The sequence below is a fragment of the Typha angustifolia genome, chromosome 7, assembly GCF_048772165.1.
Source record: "Typha angustifolia cultivar Huaian chromosome 7, ASM4877216v1, whole genome shotgun sequence".
In the NCBI taxonomy this organism is placed as follows: Eukaryota; Viridiplantae; Streptophyta; class Magnoliopsida; order Poales; family Typhaceae; genus Typha; species Typha angustifolia.
The window spans coordinates 117,483-138,104 of NC_133245.1; the positions used below are offsets into that span (position 1 = coordinate 117,483).

Genomic DNA, 20,622 nt, shown 5'->3' on the forward strand with positions numbered 1-20,622 from the left:
TCAAGTTTCTTAGGTGAGGCAATTTTTGTGTTACGCATTAATTCCTCCCTCGACTTTGTACGTAAAATTGAATTTGATTTGGGCTCAGGTTCCGATCTAGTGTACGGCCCACAATACTAGACCATATATATATTTTTTTAATACTTCTTTTTATTTTTATTTTTATTTTTTGACCAAAAAAAAAAAGAAAAAGAAAAAGAAAATGTGGGTTCCACAGTTTGCATGAAAAGAAACAAACGACAAAGGCGGTTTAAAACCCAAAGGGCCAAAGAACGCCACCCGTCCCGCCTCGAGCTCATGCAACTCACTCTCTCCTCCTCCCCTTCCCCGCTATTATTTCTCCACCTCTCTCTCTCTCTCTCTCTCTCTCTCTCTCTCTCTCTCTCTCTCCGTAGATCTGTTTTTCTACTTTTCTCTCTCTCCGATCGGAGATCACAAAGAACGCCGGGTTGGTCGTAGCTTCTCGGATTTCCCCGTCTTTCTTGTCTAGGTTAAACTTCTCTTTTCTTCCTTTTTCATGTCTTATACCCATTTTTTGCTGTCTCTCTTGTGGTAATTTGTTTGTTATGTACATAGATTCTTCTCCGAACCTCTTAAAAGCTTAGTACGGTTCGATCTTTCGATCCATTTCTGTGTCGTCGAAAAGAAAATTTCCAATTGGACTTGCTTTTTTACATAGTACGCGCTCTTTTTAAAAGTACGTCTTCTGTTCCTTGATCTTACCATTTTCTTATGGATTATGTAATGTTTCCACCTTGACTGATGCATTGCTAGGTAAAATAGTTCGGGTCCGCCGGATTTCTAAGTTTTCCTTTTTTGTGGTTCTTTCTAAGGGAAGCAGAGGTTGACAAGGGTAGCAGATTAATTGTAAAAGTCCTCCCACTGCAAATAGATGCCGGAGTTGCATATCAAATTTCTTTGTTTTCAGAACGATGTTTATGGAATTTGGGGGTTTTGTGTCCTAAAAGTAAAACTTTGGCTAGAGTTCCTTTGTCATTACTTAGTGTACTTTTCTCCCTTTTAGTTTGGTTACAGTTCTTACTTATATCTATTTTCTATTTTGATTGATCTTCTAGTATATAGTGCAACTGCCGACAAAGTTCTACTACTTATCCCTGTTTTACATCATTCTGTTTCTTTGTCAACTACTTATCTTTGCCTGATCAGACATTTCCTTGTTCAAATAGTTGCAGAATCTCATGGATTTGGCCATACTTCTGCGTTCTATTATTGTTGTGCAATTGTAATACCTTTCAGGAAGAACAATAGGGTACCCTCATGGGGTAAGGTCAGTTTTTATGTATTCTTTATCTCGGAACACAACCCCTTGTTGACTTCCTTTAAATTTGAAAAAGTATGCGTCCATTGATACTGAACATTTATGTTGCAGAACAATGAATGCAAGGAGTGCTTCTCTACGATGAAACTACAGTTATATTTGGTATTATTGTGCATGGTCATGCTATTAGTAGTCTATAGGATGACAGACGATCAATATCAACAAGCTGAGGTATGTTTTCCTTGATGGCTTCTCATGATTTACCTTCTTAGTTTCTGAGATTGATGATTATATTCTTTAATAATTGCAGTTGGAGGAAACTCTCCATCCATTTGAAACAACGGTACTAAAAATTAACTTCTACATTTGCTGCAAGACCAGACACCAACTCTTCTGTCTTGGTCTATTTATTTTAGATTTCCAAGCCACTTCGTTATGTTCATATTTATTTCCATGAGTTTCTCAGTGTTGTTCTTAGTAACTTGGTTATATCTTGTATTAATCTTCTGGTTTTGACTTCTCTATAAATACCTTTATTTTGATCAATCTGCATATATGTGAGACATGCTTTACATTTTCAGAGCCGTCATAAACTCATAGTTCCTAAAATCTATTTCCTTACATTCTCAGGATTATGTTTCAACTAATAGCAGGATTGGTTATTTACCTCATGGTATTGTGCATTCGATGTCTGACTTGGAACTTAAGCCCCTGTGGCTTACGAAAAACACAAAAATGGAGGTTAGTACGTGTTCCTAAGTTTTTGTCATGTTTCATCTAATGTGCTTTTATTTTATTGATAGAACATCTAATGTGCTGTTGAAACCCCTGTTTGGCACTCTAAATTTGTAGGAGAATAACTCAGGTCATCAGAACTTACTTGCCATAGCTGTTGGGATAAAGCAGAAGAAAAGTGTCGATGCAATTATTAAAAAAGTAATCACAGTGTTGTACTTGTATATTTTTTATGTCAAATTGGTTTTCTAATTTTTGCCTATTCAGTTTCTTCCGGAGAATTTCACAGCTATTCTGTTCCACTATGATGGCAATGTAAATGGGTGGCATGATTTCCCATGGAGTAAGAGGGTGATTCATATAGCTGCTTATAATCAGACAAAATGGTGAGGTTCTAGTGTTCTAAAGTAATAATATTTATGAAAGTTGTAAATTATTTATATATACATAAGTTAGTGTTTCCTCTCCTTTTACAGTACTGTGCATTGCTAAACATTTCAATGCCCTGCTCCATGAGCTAACATGATTTGGCAGCTAATCTCCAGGTGGTTTGCAAAACGATTCCTACATCCAGATGTTGTCTCCATATATGATTATATATTCATATGGGATGAAGATTTGGGGGTAGCGAGTTTTCATCCAGGAAGGTATATGTTTGAGATGAATCAGAAATTATATTGAAATTGTATTATCCATAGTAGGAAAAAGTAATTGCTGAAAGCTGATCATAGTTAATATGATTTTGTTATACCGAAGCATGAGTAAAAATGCATTAGAAAGGTGGGAGGTTTAGGGAGACAGGTCTGATGTATCTCTTTCCTTCCTGATTAGCCTTCCTTCAAATTAGCATGTAGGAAACCAGGAATCTTATTTAATGGAATAAGAATGAGGTTTGGGATGTGGCACTGTGAATGAGTGAATATGTCCACTTTAGGTGGATCTACATGATATTTACTACTTAGAGATGATTGATCTGGCTATCATACTACTTACATTAGGAACTAAAACCAGAAGTTGCTCATATGTGGCATGCCTAGAGATGCAACATGTTTAGGAGGGGGGCATCCAAACTTCAGAATCCATCAAGAAGGAGGTGCTAAGTAAGATTATGCTCTGTATAGTTTGCTTTGGTTCATCAGATGGTTTTTCTTGTAGGTACTTGAAAATTGTTAAATCAGAAGGGTTAGAGATATCTCAGCCAGCACTGGATCCATATATATCTGAAATACATCATAGGATAACTGTTCGCAGGAAAAGAGGGAAGGTGCACAGGTAACTAGGATCCTTTTCTTATTTCTTTGTTCCGGACCAGGCAGCATAACTTGCCCGATGACTGATGAAAATTCACCATCTCTTAACAGAAGAATTTATGATTCTTCGGGCAGTGGAGACTGTACACGCACCAGTGAAGGACCACCATGCACTGGGTACTTACTTAAATGATTCACTTAGCAAGCTGTGTGAGTCAATATATGGAGAATGGAAATTCCTGTGTCTTTTCTTTTACAATAGTTGCAAAATAGCTGGCTGGAAGCCTGTTTATCAAAATGGGCATGAGGTATGCCATATTGAACCAAGTGGATGCATAAAATCTCTTAATGATCCAGACTATCCAGTGTGTTAGGTCTGTACATACTGGGTTTATACTGTCTACCATGTGCTTAAAAAGTTCACTGTGTTTCGGTAACTTAAACTCATCAAGCTACATTGTGTTTCTGACAAGTTCTGTTTTCTTATAAATTCTAAAATGTGTGAAGAACTTAAGATTATTAGCCGGAATGTCTGATTCATAACTTTAATATTGGTGCACAGATGGGTGGAGGGCATGGCACCAGTATTTTCAAGGTCAGCCTGGCTTTGTGCTTGGCATCTTATTCAGGTACAAGTATCTTTTTGATATGCCTAGAAGCTAGGATGGCATAAATTACTTTATGTTGGAGTTGATCACTTGAAGTTCCTAACTCCAACTCATGCAAATGATCAATTCCAAAAGATTATAATGGAATTGAACGAATGCATAACTGATCATTTTCTTCATCTTTGTACTTGAAGTAGATTTTTGTTTTTGGAAGTTGACAACTTGGCATCCCTTCATAGAACTTTGGGTAGAATGCAAGTATGTCTAACTCACTTTTCCAGTAGGTATTAGTATTATGCCAAACAAGTCAAAGAAATCGCATATTATAAGTAAGATTGATCTCCATATGCTCAGACTTGCAGAAATAAATGGAGATACTGGAGTAATGAAGAGAGATTAACTAGAGGGAGATGGACTGTTTTTTTATATTATGGATAATTCTATCTTGGAGCCTTTGCCTTATCCTAAATCAGTGTCCTAGTAAATTGTGGCACATATATTTGCAAATGTTGCTTGCGTATCGTTACAACTTACATGTTTTTTTACTTTGGCACTACTAAAGGTATGACATACATTATTGATCCATTACCGAACAACTTAAGCTTTTTGGTTAATTGGTTACCTAATATGGTATTGGAGCCTGATTTTCTAGAGGTCTAGAGTTCACAGCTGACGTAGCCACCTTAAATCTATATCTTCTATTATCTATTCTTGTGCAATATGGAGGGTCACACATTTCATCTGCCCACAAACAGTGTATGGGAGCTTCATGTGAGGCGGTATGTTAAAAGTATGATATATATCATAGGAGCATTCTTTTGAAAAGGCCACTCTTTTACATGAGTGACCTACTTATAACCTAGCACATTGCAGCTAGATACAAGTGCATTTGAATATATGAATAGATAGCACAACACTTAAAAGTTTTTGTATTCCATGTTTCTACATAATATTATGTTTCATCATTGCATAGTTAATTTCATTAGTTTGTCTAATATTTTTTTTTTAAAAGAAAGTTTGTCTAAAGCTCAAATATGATCTTTGATATGTTACAGTATTTTAATGTAAACTCATTTTGTTCCAGAGTTACTTTTGTGCCTTTCGTTTCTTTTCTTGGCTCTTTTATGTTTCTTGCATTGTCTTGCATAAGGAACAAGTTAAAAAAGACTTATATAATGTATAGATTCTGGATTATTTTATCCATCAAATATATGGTAGTGGAATGATTTATGAAAAACTAAAATATTGGTAAATGCTACTCAACAGTGTATTTGAAAGAAGTTTGGACCATATTAGTCAATTTTAACCTAAAATTGTTTGCTTGTCTGATCCTAAGTGGAAGAAGTGGCCTGAAATGAAGAATGTTGAAAGTTCAGATCCAAGAATTATCTGGATTCCTGTACTATTGTTTGGTAAGGATCAAAACTATTTTTGATCACAAACATTGACATGAGCGTGCAACATATAGCTTTTAGTGGTAATCTGGATTATCAAGCCCTAAGTAATTTAGATATTGGCTTACAAAACCATCTATTGGAATTTTATTTTAACATGAACAAATAAATGCATGACAGATTTTACTATTGGAATTTTATTTTAACATGAACAAATTAATGCATGACAGATTTTACTTCAATAGCTTTTAGACTAATTACTTAACATAGCATCTAAATGTAGCTTCCTATTTCAATTTAACAGAATGATCTGATCCATGGATGGGGCATGGATATGAAACTTGGTTATTGTGCTCAGGTTTGTCTCCTCTCCTTTCCTTTTTCTTCTTTATACTGTTTTCAATTACTGAATTTCTTTTGGTGGATATAACAATTTGATCTTTCAGTTAAGTACTTGAAGGAAGCAGAATATATTCTGTCTCAGTGTGCTGATAGATTCATCTACAAGATAGTATAGGGCAATTTTGAAATTCTTGCATGACACTAGGTGTAGTTTTCCAAAAATTTTCTTTCATTGTTCATATCACCTACCTAGGGTTAAGTACTCGCTTGCTACTAAAACAAGATATGTATGTTTAAACCTTACCAAGCTTGAAAAGTAAAATTTTGAGAAGCACTGTAGAAACGACTTAAGGAAAATTTATAGCCAAGAAGGAACTTAAAATAGATGATCTGGATTCATGTCTTATTAGTGGTTTCCAGAAGACGGAACTAAATTTCCAGATTTTTTATTAGTTCAATTCTAGTTAACTGAAATCACTACTTCCTGGTCGCCCTATGTGATTTCCAGTGAACTCATCCAAAAAATCTTAAGTCTAAGTTTCACTCAGCTTATTCTCGATTGGTGCTACCTATAACTCATTTTGGGTGCAATCATCTCTTGTTCTGTCTTCTTTAGTAATCCCACATTCCTACTCCCAACACGCCATCTGATGACAATCAATTTCTACCTATCTATTTTCTGATTAACTAACACTTTAATTCATAAAGCATGACTGATCTTATAGTCATCCTATAAAATTGTCTTCCTAGTTTAAGGTGCATATGATTGATCAGACAACATAATCATCTTTCTACAAGATAGTGCAATATTTGTATGAGATTCAAAGTGGTAAGCAATACTCAAACTTCAATACCAATTCTGTTTTCTCATCTCATTTTTTTTTTTATCATACCATTTCTTTTTCAACCAAACAAGCAGTTTTGTGCAGCCCTTTGAACAGTTGTACAAAATGTGGACCCAGAAATATAAATTGGTTGTCTATGATGCTTTATATACATAAACAGCAAATGAGAGGCATTAATATTAAAAATTTATGTTTCTTATCTTCTTCGATAATTAACTGAAAACAGAATCTCAGGGATTGTGATATTGAAAATACTTCCCTCAGATTCTCCCTTGCCTATGCAACACCTTTTGATCCTTGGGAAAGCACCATGTGTTCATATTCAACATATTCTGCCATGGTTTTGTAGGGTGACCGAACAAAGAAGGTTGGAGTAGTGGATAGTGAATTTATTGTTCATCAAGGAGTACAGACCTTGGGAGGGCCTTCTGCAGAAAAGGTCAGTTATTTTGACTTGTCTTGTCTTGTCTTCTCCATCATCAAACCAGTGCATGGCTTTCTATCTTGGATACTTGAAGACCACACTGTTATCAGAAGCACATCAGTGAAGTGGAAGATAAGAAGAAAATCAATGGTTCAGCTCTTTGAAAAGGAGAATTAAAGCAATTCAGACAAGATATGCGACAATGGCATATATAGAAAAATTTAATGGTAAATTTGCTTGCATACATCTATGGAAGTTAGCTGCAAGACCGACTCCCTTAACAGTTTCTCAGACAAGGTTTTAAGGGCAAGACTGACTACACGGTACTCTCCACATGGAGTGAGGGTTGCATATGAGTATGATATGAATATGATCTCTAGGAAGTCAAACTAGAAGCACAGAATATGGTGCAAGGGTCCATTTTGAGAAAGCATAATGTCTTAAAATGCAAAGATTCTTGTGAGTAGTAATAGAACTATAGAAGTTGTTTTCCCACCATTGAGTTATTTTAGTAACGGATAGTGAAATTACTATGTAATATTATAAATATGTTGCCATATATTACCTTATGCATGCATTTAGTTATTTCAGTAACGGATAGTGAAATTACTATGTAATATTATAAATATGTTGCCATATATTTCCTTATGCATGCATTGAGTTATTTCAGTAACGGTTAGTGAACTTACTATGTAATATTATAAATATGTTGCCATACATTTCCTTTCGCATGGTTGAGATTTACTTGAAAGGTTCATATAATTTGCTACTCTGCTCAGAACCAAAATCAGAAAGGCATTTGGCGCCCTCCTCCAAGATCTAAGCAAGTGCATCGTAAGGATGTCTTCCAGGTATGGCAGTAAAAGAACATCTTTCTCCAATACATGTTTATCGTGATGTGCATAAGATCTCATAATTTCTTCTTCTGATTCAGAGTCGAGGAAGGGCAATATCTGATGCACGAATTGAGGTGAAAATACAAAATAGCTCTCGAACTTATATATTGTCTCTGTCATGCCCTTAGTGCTGGTTAGGCCATGCATATGCCAATCTCGCATTCATATGCAGCAGGGTGGAAACTGGTACTATAAATGATTTTGGTATCTATTATTGTCGCAAGAACTTTGTAGCTAGAATTGCACAATTTTCCTTGGAGGATAGTCTAGATGTGCATAAGTCTAATAGAACATAAATGTCATGTCATTGGTAGTTAGCTGCACCTCTCCTTATCTTACGTGGCCTGGCAGGTTAGGAGACAAGCAAGACTGGAGCTTCAAAGTTTCCAGGAACGGTGGAACAAGGCTACCAGAGAAGACGAGGGCTGGGTCGATCCTTTTCATCGATTTAGAAGAATCCAGAAGCAAAACCTCTAGTGGCCATGTTTTCTCAAGTGCCTGCTGTTATATATATTGAAAAAATGTTGCAAGGCATAGCAATCCTTTTATTCTTGTTTATTTTTATTTATTTATTTTATTTATTTGTTATAAGAGTACCCATTTGTTACTTTTAAGTATTTGTTATTTCCAAAGTTGGCCATAAAGCATGTAGAATAAGTCTCAGGTTTCGATCCTTGCATTCGACTAGTTGGTTGTTCATTCCCTGCTGCATGCTTTTGCGGCTTCATGGTTCAGCTCTAGGGTAGCTTTAAAATAACAGGGATTGTTTCGCGCGAACACAGCGGAGAGATGCGTATCGATTAAGGAGGGGGTGGTCAAGGTCTTTGTTCAAAAGAAGAATACTCTTTTGCTTCGAGAGCCAACAAATAATAAGACCCAGGAAGCTTCCGCCTTCACTCTTTCAACGGTTTGCCCAGAGAAGTTCGTTGGGAGCTAGTAGTCAATTCTTGAATTGCAACCTTGTTCTAGATGCACACTAGAAGTTAGAGGTGACACGAAATATGCAAATATAACCTCAAAGTCAGATATTATAATGAGAATCCAAGGGTTCACTAAGAGGAAGTTTTGATATGATTTTATAAAATAAAAACAAAATTATGGTCAGATAATAAATAGTGGAAATGGAGGGTGTCAACTAGGTCTAGGGTGCTATTAAACGAGTGAAAATTTGAAGCAGTTGGTAGTTGTGTCCTTGCCACGCGCGAACCGCTCTGCTGGGATTTGGATTTAGAAGCCATCGTACGGCAAGAAAGGCGAGGACGGCATTTCGTTTCCCTGCAGAAGAAGCAAAATAAAAGTCGTCGTCCCAATTCTCCAATTCGCCAATCCCCCACCTTAAACCCCATCTCTCGTTCTCTCTTTCTCTCTGCGTCGTAGGAGGAGAAGAAGAAGAATCCTTAGAGCAGGGGAGGTCACAGCAATCTCATGGCGGGCCGCTACGACAAAAACCCCTTCGATGAGGAGGAGGAGGAGGTCAATCCCTTCGCGGTGAGTACGACGTTCCCTCTACTTTTTGTTCTCGTCAATTTTGATGATTAGACGAGTTTGTTTAGGTTGGCTTGTTCAGTTGCTGGATGGAATTTCGTGCGACTTTTGTTAATCTCGTGGTTCTTGAGAACCCTAGAGTTTTGTTTCAGTTGGATTAGACCAGATGCTATGGGCCTACTGGAATAGATGAGTAGTTAGGTCCGCTTTCATATGGATAGGTAGGACAGACAATGATTCATATCTTTGGCGCATTAAATTGTTCTCGATGGTATACGTTATTCTAAACCTAGCAATAATGTTGAGCCATTCTTATTATAGAGAAAAGACGAAGTAACTTCGTTACTGCATACCCTAGGGGAAGGTTGCTACTTCGTGTAGCTGTTGAAACAACTGGAACTAATCTTTTATCTGTTGGTTTGTTAGGGAACTCGCGATGGCAATATTGATCTATTGGGCTCAATATTGCATAAAAATTTAATTGTAATTGAATCTGAGCATTAAAGTAGTAATTGAGAGGAAATCTTCAAATCTTGTTTGGTAGGACATTATCGAATGAGTTACTTTTCTATAGCCACTAGCAAGTTATATGGAGCTTTGATCTAGGCAAGAACACATCCCTTTTGTCAATACAGCTGCTATCATATTTTTACTCCAACTTCCATCCGAGTCATCTCCTTCCTTCCTCTTTTGATGGAGGACTTGACCTTTCTTACCAAATTTAAATTGCTAAGGCCAGTTTCATCCACATATCTTTGAGAATTTAATGTAATTTAGCGATATCGCAATATCGTAAGCGAAAGGGATTTTTTTTTATAACCCAGATAAGACTACATGAAACAGTAGTACAGTTCTGATAGGACAAAGATTTGGGTTTTTTCCTGTACTGTTTCTATGTTAGGACCCCTCAATTTAAAGTAAATCAGCTAGACAAGCAAATTATGGTGGAGTTGCATTCTACACAAGAGTAAGTTTATCCTTATTGACAGTAGAAACAAGTTCTTTAGCAGCTATGTGCTTCAACCAGAAAAATGCAAATCCTTTTTCTTTATTTGCATATGCTTGTTGCTGATTTTTACCTCTTTTCTATATCATCCTTTTCTTGGTTTATTAATATCTAGTGGCTTTCATGTGTTCTAATATCCAGCACCCAGCAAGTGCTCCTCCTGTTTCTAATTCGCGGCTTTCACCTCTTCCTCCGGAACCTGCTGATTTCTACAATGACTATGGTGCCACAGTTGTTATTCCTCTTGATACGCCAGGGGTAGGTCATTGCTTGGAACCATTTATTACATATAGTATGGCAGTGAATATATGTTGGATCTTTAATGCCAGGGCAATAGCTTGTCTTGGGCATAAGTTCTTTGTAAGTTGTTTCAGATGGAACTCATAATTGTCATATCTTGCAAAGTTGGTGTGGCACTTCACTCACCCTTGATTACTTTTTGCTGCACTCATTTATGCACTGATTTTAGCATGCCTTTTCACATTATTTACATATTGTAATCTTATATATGGGTCCTTTATGTGAAATTGTTCTTTTGTTTCTCATTTGCTCTGTTCTGTTTATATTTATGTCTAGGACCTAAAGAAAAAGGAGAAAGAACTCCGAGCAAGGGAGGCTGAGTTAAATAAGAGAGAAAAGGTATGTTTTATTGGAAGTGCTGATAAATGACATATGTTCATGAAAACATTTGGCTTTAAGGCTTCTTTATACATCATTTGATTTATACAGAAGTTCGTATGATGTTTACATGGTTTTATTATATACAGTTATTGTTAAAATTATGCTTGTCAGTTATCTGATCACTAATTATTCCTTTCATTTTACTGCATTTGCTATATAGGAGTTAAAACGGAGGGAAGAGGCTGCAGCCCGAGGTAGGATTCTTGGTTACTTATTTTCAGTGATACAGTTAGCACTATATCAGAAGAAACATACATGAGGAAGCTATGAAACTGGCTATGCTCTGTGGGTACAATTGTTGGCAATTTGTAAACTTGCCAGGAAATAAATGTGAAGCTAAGAAGAGGATTTTTGAAATGGACGTTTGGTGTAATTTAGAAATTAGGAAAATAATTTGTTGCATATGTAGCAAGTTGTAGGTGCCATCAGTTGAGAATTGGACAGCAGGGTTACATTTTTTATGCAGATCAGATAGGTAGTATTTGGTGCACTAGAAGGGTGAGAAGAAAGAAATGGATTGCTGGACTATAGCAGCAATAAAATAAATGGAAGCCCATGTTTTTATTTTCTTTTTTTCTTCTTTTTGGTGGACTAATGAGTAGCCCTAAGATTGATCGAGGTCATTCCCTAGATAAGGCTGTAATAAGAAAATGGTTATGTTAAGAAACCAGGGTTTCAAAGCCTCAAATCAAGTCATTATGAGCTTCCTGCTGTTCTCGAGAGCAAGTTTATTCATTTGTTTGCCTTAGAAAATATAATTTTTAACTGCAAGAAGGTAAGTTAGTTTGATTTCCATAAAATTGAACTTTATAGTACGTGTTGCTTTTGCAGCTGGCATTGTTATAGAGGAGAAAAATTGGCCACCTTTTTTTCCTATTATTCATCACGATATTGCAAATGAGATACCTGTCTACTCACAGAGATTGCAGTACTTAGCCTTCGCATCACTGTTAGGTATGCCTCAAGTCCTCTCATTGTTCTCATTTTAGCTTTTGTGCTTTGTGTTTTGATTAGAAAAACATGCTTAACTAGTAAAAAGCAATCAAATTCCTTATATTTGTTTGGCTATTTAATGAGTCTAATAGGTAAAAGATTGTAATCTAGTTAATATTTTTTGATTGCCTATTCTATTTCCTGTGAATTTGGTGTTCTATAATTGCTTAATCTATTGCTGATTAGTTTGTATGTGTTTTATTTTAACTTTAAATGTGAAAAGGCAGTAAGGGTTACTGATATGGTATTCTAGGACAGATTACTTCGGAGGTGATTTAATTAATCCCAACTGCAAACCAAAAAAAAAGAAGAAGAAGAAGAATACTTGGGTATATCAATATCATATTGTTTATACCAAGCCTTTAGGGTAACCCCTCTTCATTGTAATCATGGTCTCTTGTTGTGTGCAGCTCATTGGGAGGTTATGGATATTTCACTATATTTTTTTTAGAGGTATGGATATTGACTTGACTGAGGAGGTTTATGAGGTTCTTATTATATTTTTGTTAGATGGGATGCATGTAAAGCATGTTGAAAAGAAATCAGTTTTCTTGGTCAAGAACTGGTGATTTGTCCCAATAAATGAGCAGATAAATGATTTCCATCACATTGTGGAAGTTGCTTACTCATATGTTCCTTTGCTAAATTTTATGTGCTCGTGCGGACAAGATATACCTGTTCAGCACAAAAATTGTGAATATTAGAAGCCTCGACAGCAAAAAAATTCAGCACTAAAAAAAAAAAACCAAGGAAAAAAAACTATTTTTTCACAAATTAATTAAGATGACTTTCTGGTGTTGGGCTTTCTATAAATTTCATTCTGTGTTGTAAGCATGAGAATAATTTGGGATATGTTTAGAGGAGTATCCTTACTATGTATTTGGATGTCATTCTGGGATTCGTGTAAACTGAATATTATACTTCATGCAAGATGTAATGTTTTTCAATCCATGCAGGGTTGGTTGCATGCCTCTTTTGGAACATGATAGCAGTCACAGCAGCTTGGATCAAGGGGGAAGGTATGTTTCAAGAGTTTGCCGGTGGGCCATATCTGAAAAATTTAGCTACTATATGCATCAAATGTATTTCTATTGGATGAAGCTGTATGGCATTTCATTACCTTTCAGGTGTAAAGATCTGGTTCCTTGCTGTTATATACTTCATCGCTGGTTGCCCAGGCGCTTATTTTTTATGGTATCGGCCACTCTATCGTGCCATGAGGTGATACACTTGTGCAATTCAAGCCCTAATAACTTGCTGACTCTTTGAATAGATACAATCTCACTCTACAATCTATTGTTACACATCTTGTAGGAAAGAAAGTGCTTTAAAGTTTGGATGGTTCTTTCTGTTCTACTTGGTATGTTCTTAAATGTTTTACTATGAAAGAAAGGGTTCTCCGTTTTTCTTGTAGTGCTGAAGTCAAAGGTATGTGGCAGATATCTCACTTTTTTTTTGTTACATTGTTGCAGCTCCACATTTGCTTCTGCGTCTTTTCAGCTGTAGCTCCTCCTATAGTTTTCAAGGGAAAATCTCTGACGTAAGTAGTCTTTCCATTATAATAAATTCTTGTAGATATAGGAGAAAATTTTCAAGTGGCATCCGTGGGAGGATTAGTTCCGAAGTTTGCATATTCTAGTGTTCTACTTTAAATGTTATCATTTTTGCCTTGGAATGGTCAACACTTATTTACAGATAAATAGAAGTACTGAAGTTACACTAGATAGTATTAATCTTAGTTTAGAAGGAGTTCAATTGCAAACTCTTGTACTACATTGAGCTGGATGACAACCCTTTTGTGCCCGATGGAGTTACTCCTGCAGGTGCTATATTTCCGACATTTTCCCTTTAGATTTTACTTGACTAATGGAGAGAAATACTTTGTCTCCTTACTTTTTGTCAAAGATAGTTTAGATGGTAAAACTTGTGACATTGACAGAAGCATAACCGAGGAAAATTTTCTCTTGCTTTTATGATTTGTTTGCAGATAAAATAAAAAGGGTGAAATATATTTAACAATTCATCAACAATTTTAAAAGCTTAAGCTATTAAATAATTATAGTTTTTATATTTTATATTCTAACAACCTCTTTCATTTTTGGGATATATTTTGATAGGCTCAAGAAATGGACTTAATTTAAATGGGGGGATATTATATATTTAAATGACATATGAGTTTGATAGAATTTGAACTCAAGATCTTTGTTCTGATACTATAAGAATTTACTAGCTACTCTAAAAGCTTAAACTATTGAAGAACAATAATTTTTATATTTTGTATTCTAACAATATCTATGAAAAATACTTTAAGCTCCCTTGAATGTTAAGACAATATGATATTTTTAATGTGGAAGGATGCATTTTTCCCTTGCAGCAGTATCATAATTTATGATGTAGAGAACTACCATTGTTTGCTAAACTCATTCTTCCTTTTTTTTCACTATTTGCAGAGGAATTTTGCCTGCAGTCGATGTTGTAGGTGATAGTGTTATAGTTGGGGTAAGTTTTCGTTACATGAACTGTGTTTAGATCTAGTAAATGTACATGGTAACTCTGTTTATCAGGATATGAAGTTATTGTGTGCTTCTACTGAAATAGCGTAAAAGAAAGATTTTATTAGCTGAGATTCTTAGGATAGAAATGAGAGTAGGTTCTAAAAAGATTCTAGTGGTTCTGATGTCAGCTACTCTGTAATGGCACTATGGGAACTTTTGAAGGTCTCTACTTTCTTGAAGAAGCTTCTTTAGCTGCAGAATTGATTTAGAGCCTCCTATCCTGCATAACATGTCAGGCTGTCCAAATACCATATAAATGCACCTTAGCAGGCTTGATGATTTACTCAGCTGAATGAAGTTTATACTGCAGTTAGTTTTGTCCTCTAAGTTTATCTAGCTTGAGTTATAAATCTGCAGTTGATTTAGCTTCATGTATCACGATAAGGCTATGACTTTATTATGGTTCTGTACAGAGGAACTTTTGTCTCTGTAATACTTCTGTTTCTTTGATCCATTCATTGTTCTTACCTAATTCTGTGCTGTGCAGATCTTTTACTTCATTGGTTTTGGGTTCTTTTGCCTTGAGTCACTGCTCAGTATCTGGGTCATTCAGGTAGAATTTTGTGGTCTTATTGAAGCATAGAATAGATAATCTAATTTACTTGTCTTTCAGTAGTCTGAGTGTTGATTAACGTGGAAAAGCTTTAAGTAAAGTGTGGTTTATAATAAGTTATAAACTTCAAAATGTACTCATTCAGATTCGTTTACTCAGAAAAAGATGACTATTTTCCTTTTTTTTTTATGTGGTTTTGGGAGGAGTTAACAATCATGTGGCGACATGGTGTTGACATCCTCAACCACTAGCTAATTGGGCTACAGACATTATTATTCGGTCATGACCTCAGGAACACCTGAACTATTATTGGTCAGAAATTTAGGGTGATCTATTACCCCACTAGGCTTGATCAAGTTTAATTTTGTAAGGAGCCTTTATTTCTTGCATCATATTCAATCTTTTGGACAGATCATCACTTCCAATTTTCTGCTCTAATGCATGCAGCAAATATATACGTACTTCCGGGGAAGTGGCAAAGCTGCGGAGATGAAGCGTGAGGCAGCACGTGGTGCTATGAGGGCAGCATTTTGATCCATTTGCACAACAGATTAAAGGGAAAGATCAGATGGATTCAGTTTGTCATTCCTATCATACCCGAGTGTCTGAGAATATAAATGGATGATGGAGTTGAAGATATGTGTTGCACCTTTTGTAATTTTAGGGAGTGTTGTACAGCTGTGTTGTTGAAGCATTACTTCTTTGTGCCATTGTTGTTTTTACAGCAAAGGTTGGATGTAGTTTCCCCCTTCATACATCTATAGGTTATCTTTTTGCAATATAATTGCTCTTTGATGTTGTAACGCTTGCTTTATTGTAGTCTTAGCAGTGCATTACTCGTTATGCTATCCTTTCCTATCACGTGATGCAGCTGAATTGTCTAAAACATGTATTGGCTGATCAACAACGGCTGTCACCGGTGAGTGACGCTGTCCTGCGTTATTCTTCTGGGTTTATGTTTTTTCTTTAATATATATATATATATATATATATATATATATATATTTTTTTTTTTTTTTTTTTTTTATGTGCTACTAAAACTATGGATGTGAACTTAGAAGAAATCCTATCCTTGAATAAGATGAATCTCTATTTATTTATTTTCTCCCCTTCTGAAAATCCAGGTTTTGACAATTTACAGTTAATAAAACAGTACCGGGCCTGATAATTTGTATTTCACCTGTTTTAGAAGAAAAAGGAAGTAATCTTTAAACTATCTAGTCATTTCGTTGCTATGATCACCTCATAATTCTAGAATCTTTGCAATGGGGGAAAATTTAGAATTCATGACACCATGGTCATTGTCCACTTTGAAACATATTTGCATTATTTCATCCCCCTGAAGATATAATACAAGTAATTTATAACACAATATTATGTACACTAATCCTCACAATTGGTACAGCATTCTGCAGCCCTGACTGTATTAGCCCATCCGATCCAGCACATTTTTGAGCTTTTCAACGAAGTTTAAGCTAACAAGTAACCAATCCAAATCCGACTTTACTCTGTAGCCCATACACTATCTCTTTCTCAACTTTGAGATTCCCGTAAAATTGAGGCATCCGAGATCGATCTCTCTCACACACACACATACAGCACTTTGATGCTAGGCCTGTTATCAAGGACAAGTACACCAACCTTACTGATCCAGCATCCACCAACTGAAATTTGTAATCAAATTCAAGTTACTTTCGACTTTGGATTTCTTTTCTCTCTCTTTCCTCTGCTATTGGCTTCAGTCAGCAGCTTCCGTGAGAGGTATTCCCCCAGACCCGTGCCACGTATAAGAGTTGTACAACAAAGCATCAAAGGGTATCCGACGTTTAGTGGCGTAATCGTAGTATCTACCTAAACGGAGGGTAGATGTGAACGAGCTTCTTCTTTTATACTACACCTCAGCAGCTCAAATCAAAGCCAGTGAGGCAGGCAGTGATCGAGAGAGAGAGAGAGAGAGATGGCGGGAAGAAGGAGTTCCAATGGCGCTGGCATGGTTGGCGTTGGGAAGCGGAGTCTAATCTCGAGCCGTCCGATCCCGAGGAGGGGTCAGGTGAAGGTGGCGATTGCAATTGGGCTGGCCCACTCCTTCTCCGCCCTCCTCGCCTCGAGCCGTCCGCTTTTCCCCCGCCTCATATTCCGGGCCACTTCTTGAACGAAATTGCTCCTTTTGTAGCCGAACAAGAGGCCACATATTTACATCTAGTTAGGTACTAGTTACTTAGACAGACAGAGAGAGAGATAGAGAGAGAGTTGCATCTCTTTTGATTCTGCGTCTCGCATTAAGGTTCAATTATGTTTTCCTTTTATCATCTTTTTTTTTTTTTTTAAAAAAAAACTCCTTCACTTGTAGTCTCGATTCTCTGTTGGAATAAAGAGTATACCCTTGTTCGGCTTGTTCTTATCAGGAAACAACAATAAGAGCAAGAGTACTGGAATCAATTCTTACAATATAATGAATGCACGTACAAGGATCTGGAGGTAAAAATATATTAATAGAAGAGTACCTAGGAAAGAATACATTTACTTGAAGATCCATGTCAATTAAAAAGCTCTTTGGCCACAGAAGAAAGGCTAGCTACTTGGAAATTCACTGCAGACCGCATTTCCTAGTGAAAATATTCCATGAACTCTTTGGCTTCCCAAGCTTCTCGATTTCTTGTTTCATGTTTAAGCACTCCTTCTCAAGCTCCAAGACCCGCAACTTCATGTCATCAACAGGGCCATCCTCCTCGTTTTGCTCCTGGGCGATCTCTGTTTGCGCCGCTCCGTCGTTGTTCTTCTTCTGCTGCATGGGATTCCCATGAGGGCCACGTGAATTCTCCATGTTGTCGGAGACAAAGAACCAGCTGGCGATTGAGGTTCGTAGGCGAAGCTGCTCGAAGAAGAGGACTTGAACAACTACTCTGAGGGGTAGCCTCTCATTCTGAGCAGCGTGTGTGCAGGCCTCTAACGAAAGCTTCTGGCAGTTCATTAGCCGGCAAAGCTGCTCTCGCTCGGACTCCGTCAACCACGGGTGTGACTAATTAAAATGGAGCAACAGATAACAGAACCATTATATATATATATATATATATATATATATCTCGAATGTAGTACTAAAAATCTTCTGGATGAAAAAAATAATAAATAAATAGAAAAACAAGTGCAACATGTTTTGTTTTGTTTTTTTCCCTAAATTTTGCTTATATATATATATATATATATATATATATATATATATATCACTGACAAGTAAATTGTAGCTGTTTGTTTGAAGTAATTTAACAAGATATCATGAAGAAGAGTCTTTGAAAAACAAAAAAGAAATTGGATGACTTCTTCCGCATGGATATTTAGGGTTTTATACAAAATGATGAAATAGATTAATCAGAAGACAAAAGAGGATAAATAGTTGGAGAAACATAACACGTTACCTTGAGATAAATATCGATTGCACGATAGATACCATCGTCGAGAGGCCTGGCATATTCAGGGATGACAGCTGCCAGTGAGTGAAATTTGGGGAGTTTCAAGTTAACATCTGGTGCCACCTCTGCAAGATAGGCATCCATGAGTTTGGCAACCATGCTTGTTGGAGTCAATGAGGGAGTGGAGACCATCAAATGCCCTTCATCAACTATGGCGTTAGAAGTCGCACCTGCCGAGTGTTCTGCCAACATGAAGTGATCAAGTATTCTCTGCATGCAGTCGATGTCATATAGCGTTTCCACCGAGTAGCCCAAGTTGGGTATCAGAAGGTCTTCTAATGAAGCTTCATCCAACTGTGCACCTATTCTTTTCTCTAAATTCTCTTTGCAGGAGGCGCTAGCATGTAAAATCATGGCGGTGCGAAGCATGCTGAGAAGAAACTTCGTCGAGCAGACACCCTTTCTGCTGGGCAGCAAATCGACAATCTCTTCAAGGAAGAACCTCTGATCAAGCTCTGATGGTGCTGAAACTGATGCACGAGGAGTAACGCAGGGGGTACCAATGCTGGATTTTTTACTTAGCCCTGGAAGGAACCTCCTTGCGTAGAACGTGAGACATCCAGCAATGTCTTCTGACTTCATTCCTTTCTCCTCCATAGCCTGGATAAGCCTTTTGAATACCGGTAAGCTGAGGAAAGAAACATCCTCATACCACCAATCTGATCTAGGCATTTCTCCAGAGCCTATTCCATTCCAAAGGCCATTTCCTGATGTGTTCTTCCTTGCAGTCTGTCCAGCCATAGGCCAACCAAAAAGACCTGAATCAGCGTATGCCTTTGCTGCCAGTGAATTGATGCATCTTGAAACAATATGGAGCTCTTCTGCGTAGGAAAGAACACCTTCACATGATTCAAGAGCCTTGATCGAATCCTTCCAGTTACTAAAGACTTCATTGAGGAAGTTCTCCGTTTGAGCGATAAGATTCCCTTCTGCATAATCTTCAGTCATGCGCAGGTATTCAGCAGCACACCGCAGGCAAACCACATTGAGGGCGTTCAGTTCTATCTTTACATCGTAGCAGAACTTGGCTACGAGCTCGAAAGCCTTGGCTCCGCCAGGAATTTCATGAAGCTGCAGAACGCAACTATTGCCTTCTTCAATGTGAAATTCGCTAATCATTTTCTGCAACACTCCACTTCTATTAAGCAGGGGGAACTGCACGAATACAAGCCAAAAAAAAAAAAAAAAAAATCAGCCCTGCAAATCAGAGTTCGTTTATAGTAATCTATCGCTCATGATAGCGCTATAGTGATCTTGCCATCTTCTGGCATGCATCAAATAGGTCTTGTATGGAATGATGATCTTGAGTACTGTTGCTTCTCTAATTAGAGTCCATATTTTATCTTGCAAGCTATTATATAGTAACCGATACCTTTCGCTGAAAATTTATGGATTGTTTTGCAAACGAAGAATGTATATCTATATGACTATAAGAATTTATTTGATAGGGATGATGGAGTTTAAGTACCCTCATCTAAGAAATACTAAAATATCAGTTTGAGTGCTGCCTAATCATAGTATTTTTACTTTTCTAGGCACAAAATTTATATAAAAAGGAAACTGGGAAAAGAATCCACAGTACAACAAATTTTGCATTCTTTTTATTATTAAATGCGAGGAATCATACCTTATGGAGGTGAAAGGACATCTCTCCTACTTCAATTACAATATCACTTACGAGCTCAGTCATACATCTCCTGCAAAGAACGCAAGTTAAAATGAGAGTATGAAGAGGATTTCATTGCAGATAGTGCACAAAGCTCATTCAGATGACCACTAGCTATTGCAGTGCTATTGGAGTGAACAAAGATGGAGATGGTAAAATGTACCATGTCTGGCCTTCGAGATAGAATGCTCCTGCCTTGGAACCCACTTTCATGGTTGTCATCTTTTTCTCAATTCCTTTTTTTGGTTTGTTTGTTGTTGTTGTTGTTGTTGCTGTTGTATTCTGTAATGTAATCAGTAAAGAATGGAACAAAAGAATGAAGGAGCTGTGATTTAACCAATGTAAAACCCACGTAGGAAATCAAGCAGCAGGACTTGGAGAAGTGAGAGAGAGAGAGAGAGAGAGAGAGAGAGAGAGAGAGAGAGAGAGAGAGAGAGAGAGAG

At 36.9% G+C, this 20,622-nt stretch overlaps 3 protein-coding genes across 12 annotated transcripts; 2 read left to right on the forward strand and 1 right to left on the reverse strand.

The window, feature by feature from the left end:
- Window positions 1-8,776, forward strand: LOC140764029 (uncharacterized). Of its 8 annotated transcripts, XM_073102455.1 has the most exons (17): window positions 308-490; window positions 577-697; window positions 1,188-1,288; window positions 1,391-1,510; window positions 1,590-1,622; window positions 1,910-2,020; window positions 2,132-2,215; window positions 2,282-2,400; window positions 2,560-2,661; window positions 3,170-3,286; window positions 3,376-3,441; window positions 3,827-3,893; window positions 5,571-5,624; window positions 6,803-6,892; window positions 7,657-7,728; window positions 7,812-7,847; window positions 8,125-8,776. In XM_073102455.1, exons 4-17 carry the CDS (start codon window positions 1,421-1,423, stop codon window positions 8,248-8,250), a joined length of 1,167 nt encoding a protein of 388 aa, XP_072958556.1. In that variant the 5' UTR covers window positions 308-490; window positions 577-697; window positions 1,188-1,288; window positions 1,391-1,420; the 3' UTR covers window positions 8,251-8,776. The 8 variants fall into 8 exon arrangements, with proteins under 8 accessions (XP_072958562.1, XP_072958559.1, XP_072958560.1 ...); XM_073102461.1 differs by lacking the exons at window positions 308-490; window positions 577-697 and adding an exon at window positions 1-13; XM_073102458.1 differs by lacking the exon at window positions 577-697 and having other exon boundaries at window positions 307-490; window positions 8,130-8,776.
- Window positions 8,777-9,000: 224 nt separating this feature from the next.
- On the forward strand, window positions 9,001-15,965 carry LOC140764031 (secretory carrier-associated membrane protein 3-like). 2 transcript variants are annotated; one of them, XM_073102462.1, is made up of 14 exons: window positions 9,001-9,261; window positions 10,406-10,522; window positions 10,841-10,903; window positions 11,106-11,139; window positions 11,777-11,899; window positions 12,197-12,267; window positions 12,349-12,391; window positions 12,895-12,957; window positions 13,066-13,159; window positions 13,253-13,298; window positions 13,411-13,478; window positions 14,389-14,437; window positions 14,981-15,046; window positions 15,494-15,965. In XM_073102462.1, the coding sequence occupies exons 1-14, from the start codon at window positions 9,199-9,201 to the stop codon at window positions 15,578-15,580; spliced, it is 987 nt and encodes a 328-aa protein (XP_072958563.1). In that variant the 5' UTR covers window positions 9,001-9,198; the 3' UTR covers window positions 15,581-15,965. The 2 variants fall into 2 exon arrangements, with proteins under 2 accessions (XP_072958563.1, XP_072958564.1); XM_073102463.1 differs by lacking the exons at window positions 12,197-12,267; window positions 12,349-12,391 and having other exon boundaries at window positions 9,017-9,261; window positions 15,494-15,960.
- A 1,000-nt stretch (window positions 15,966-16,965) lies between these two features.
- On the reverse strand, window positions 16,966-20,576 carry LOC140764027 (BTB/POZ domain-containing protein At5g03250-like). Of its 2 annotated transcripts, XM_073102451.1 has the most exons (5): window positions 20,343-20,576; window positions 20,141-20,210; window positions 18,684-19,668; window positions 18,460-18,578; window positions 16,966-18,065 (listed from the first exon to the last, which is right to left on the reverse strand). In XM_073102451.1, exons 1-5 carry the CDS (start codon window positions 20,399-20,401, stop codon window positions 17,634-17,636), a joined length of 1,665 nt encoding a protein of 554 aa, XP_072958552.1. In that variant the 5' UTR covers window positions 20,402-20,576; the 3' UTR covers window positions 16,966-17,633. The 2 variants fall into 2 exon arrangements, with proteins under 2 accessions (XP_072958552.1, XP_072958550.1); XM_073102449.1 differs by having other exon boundaries at window positions 18,460-19,668.
- Between the last annotated feature and the right edge of the window lie 46 nt (window positions 20,577-20,622).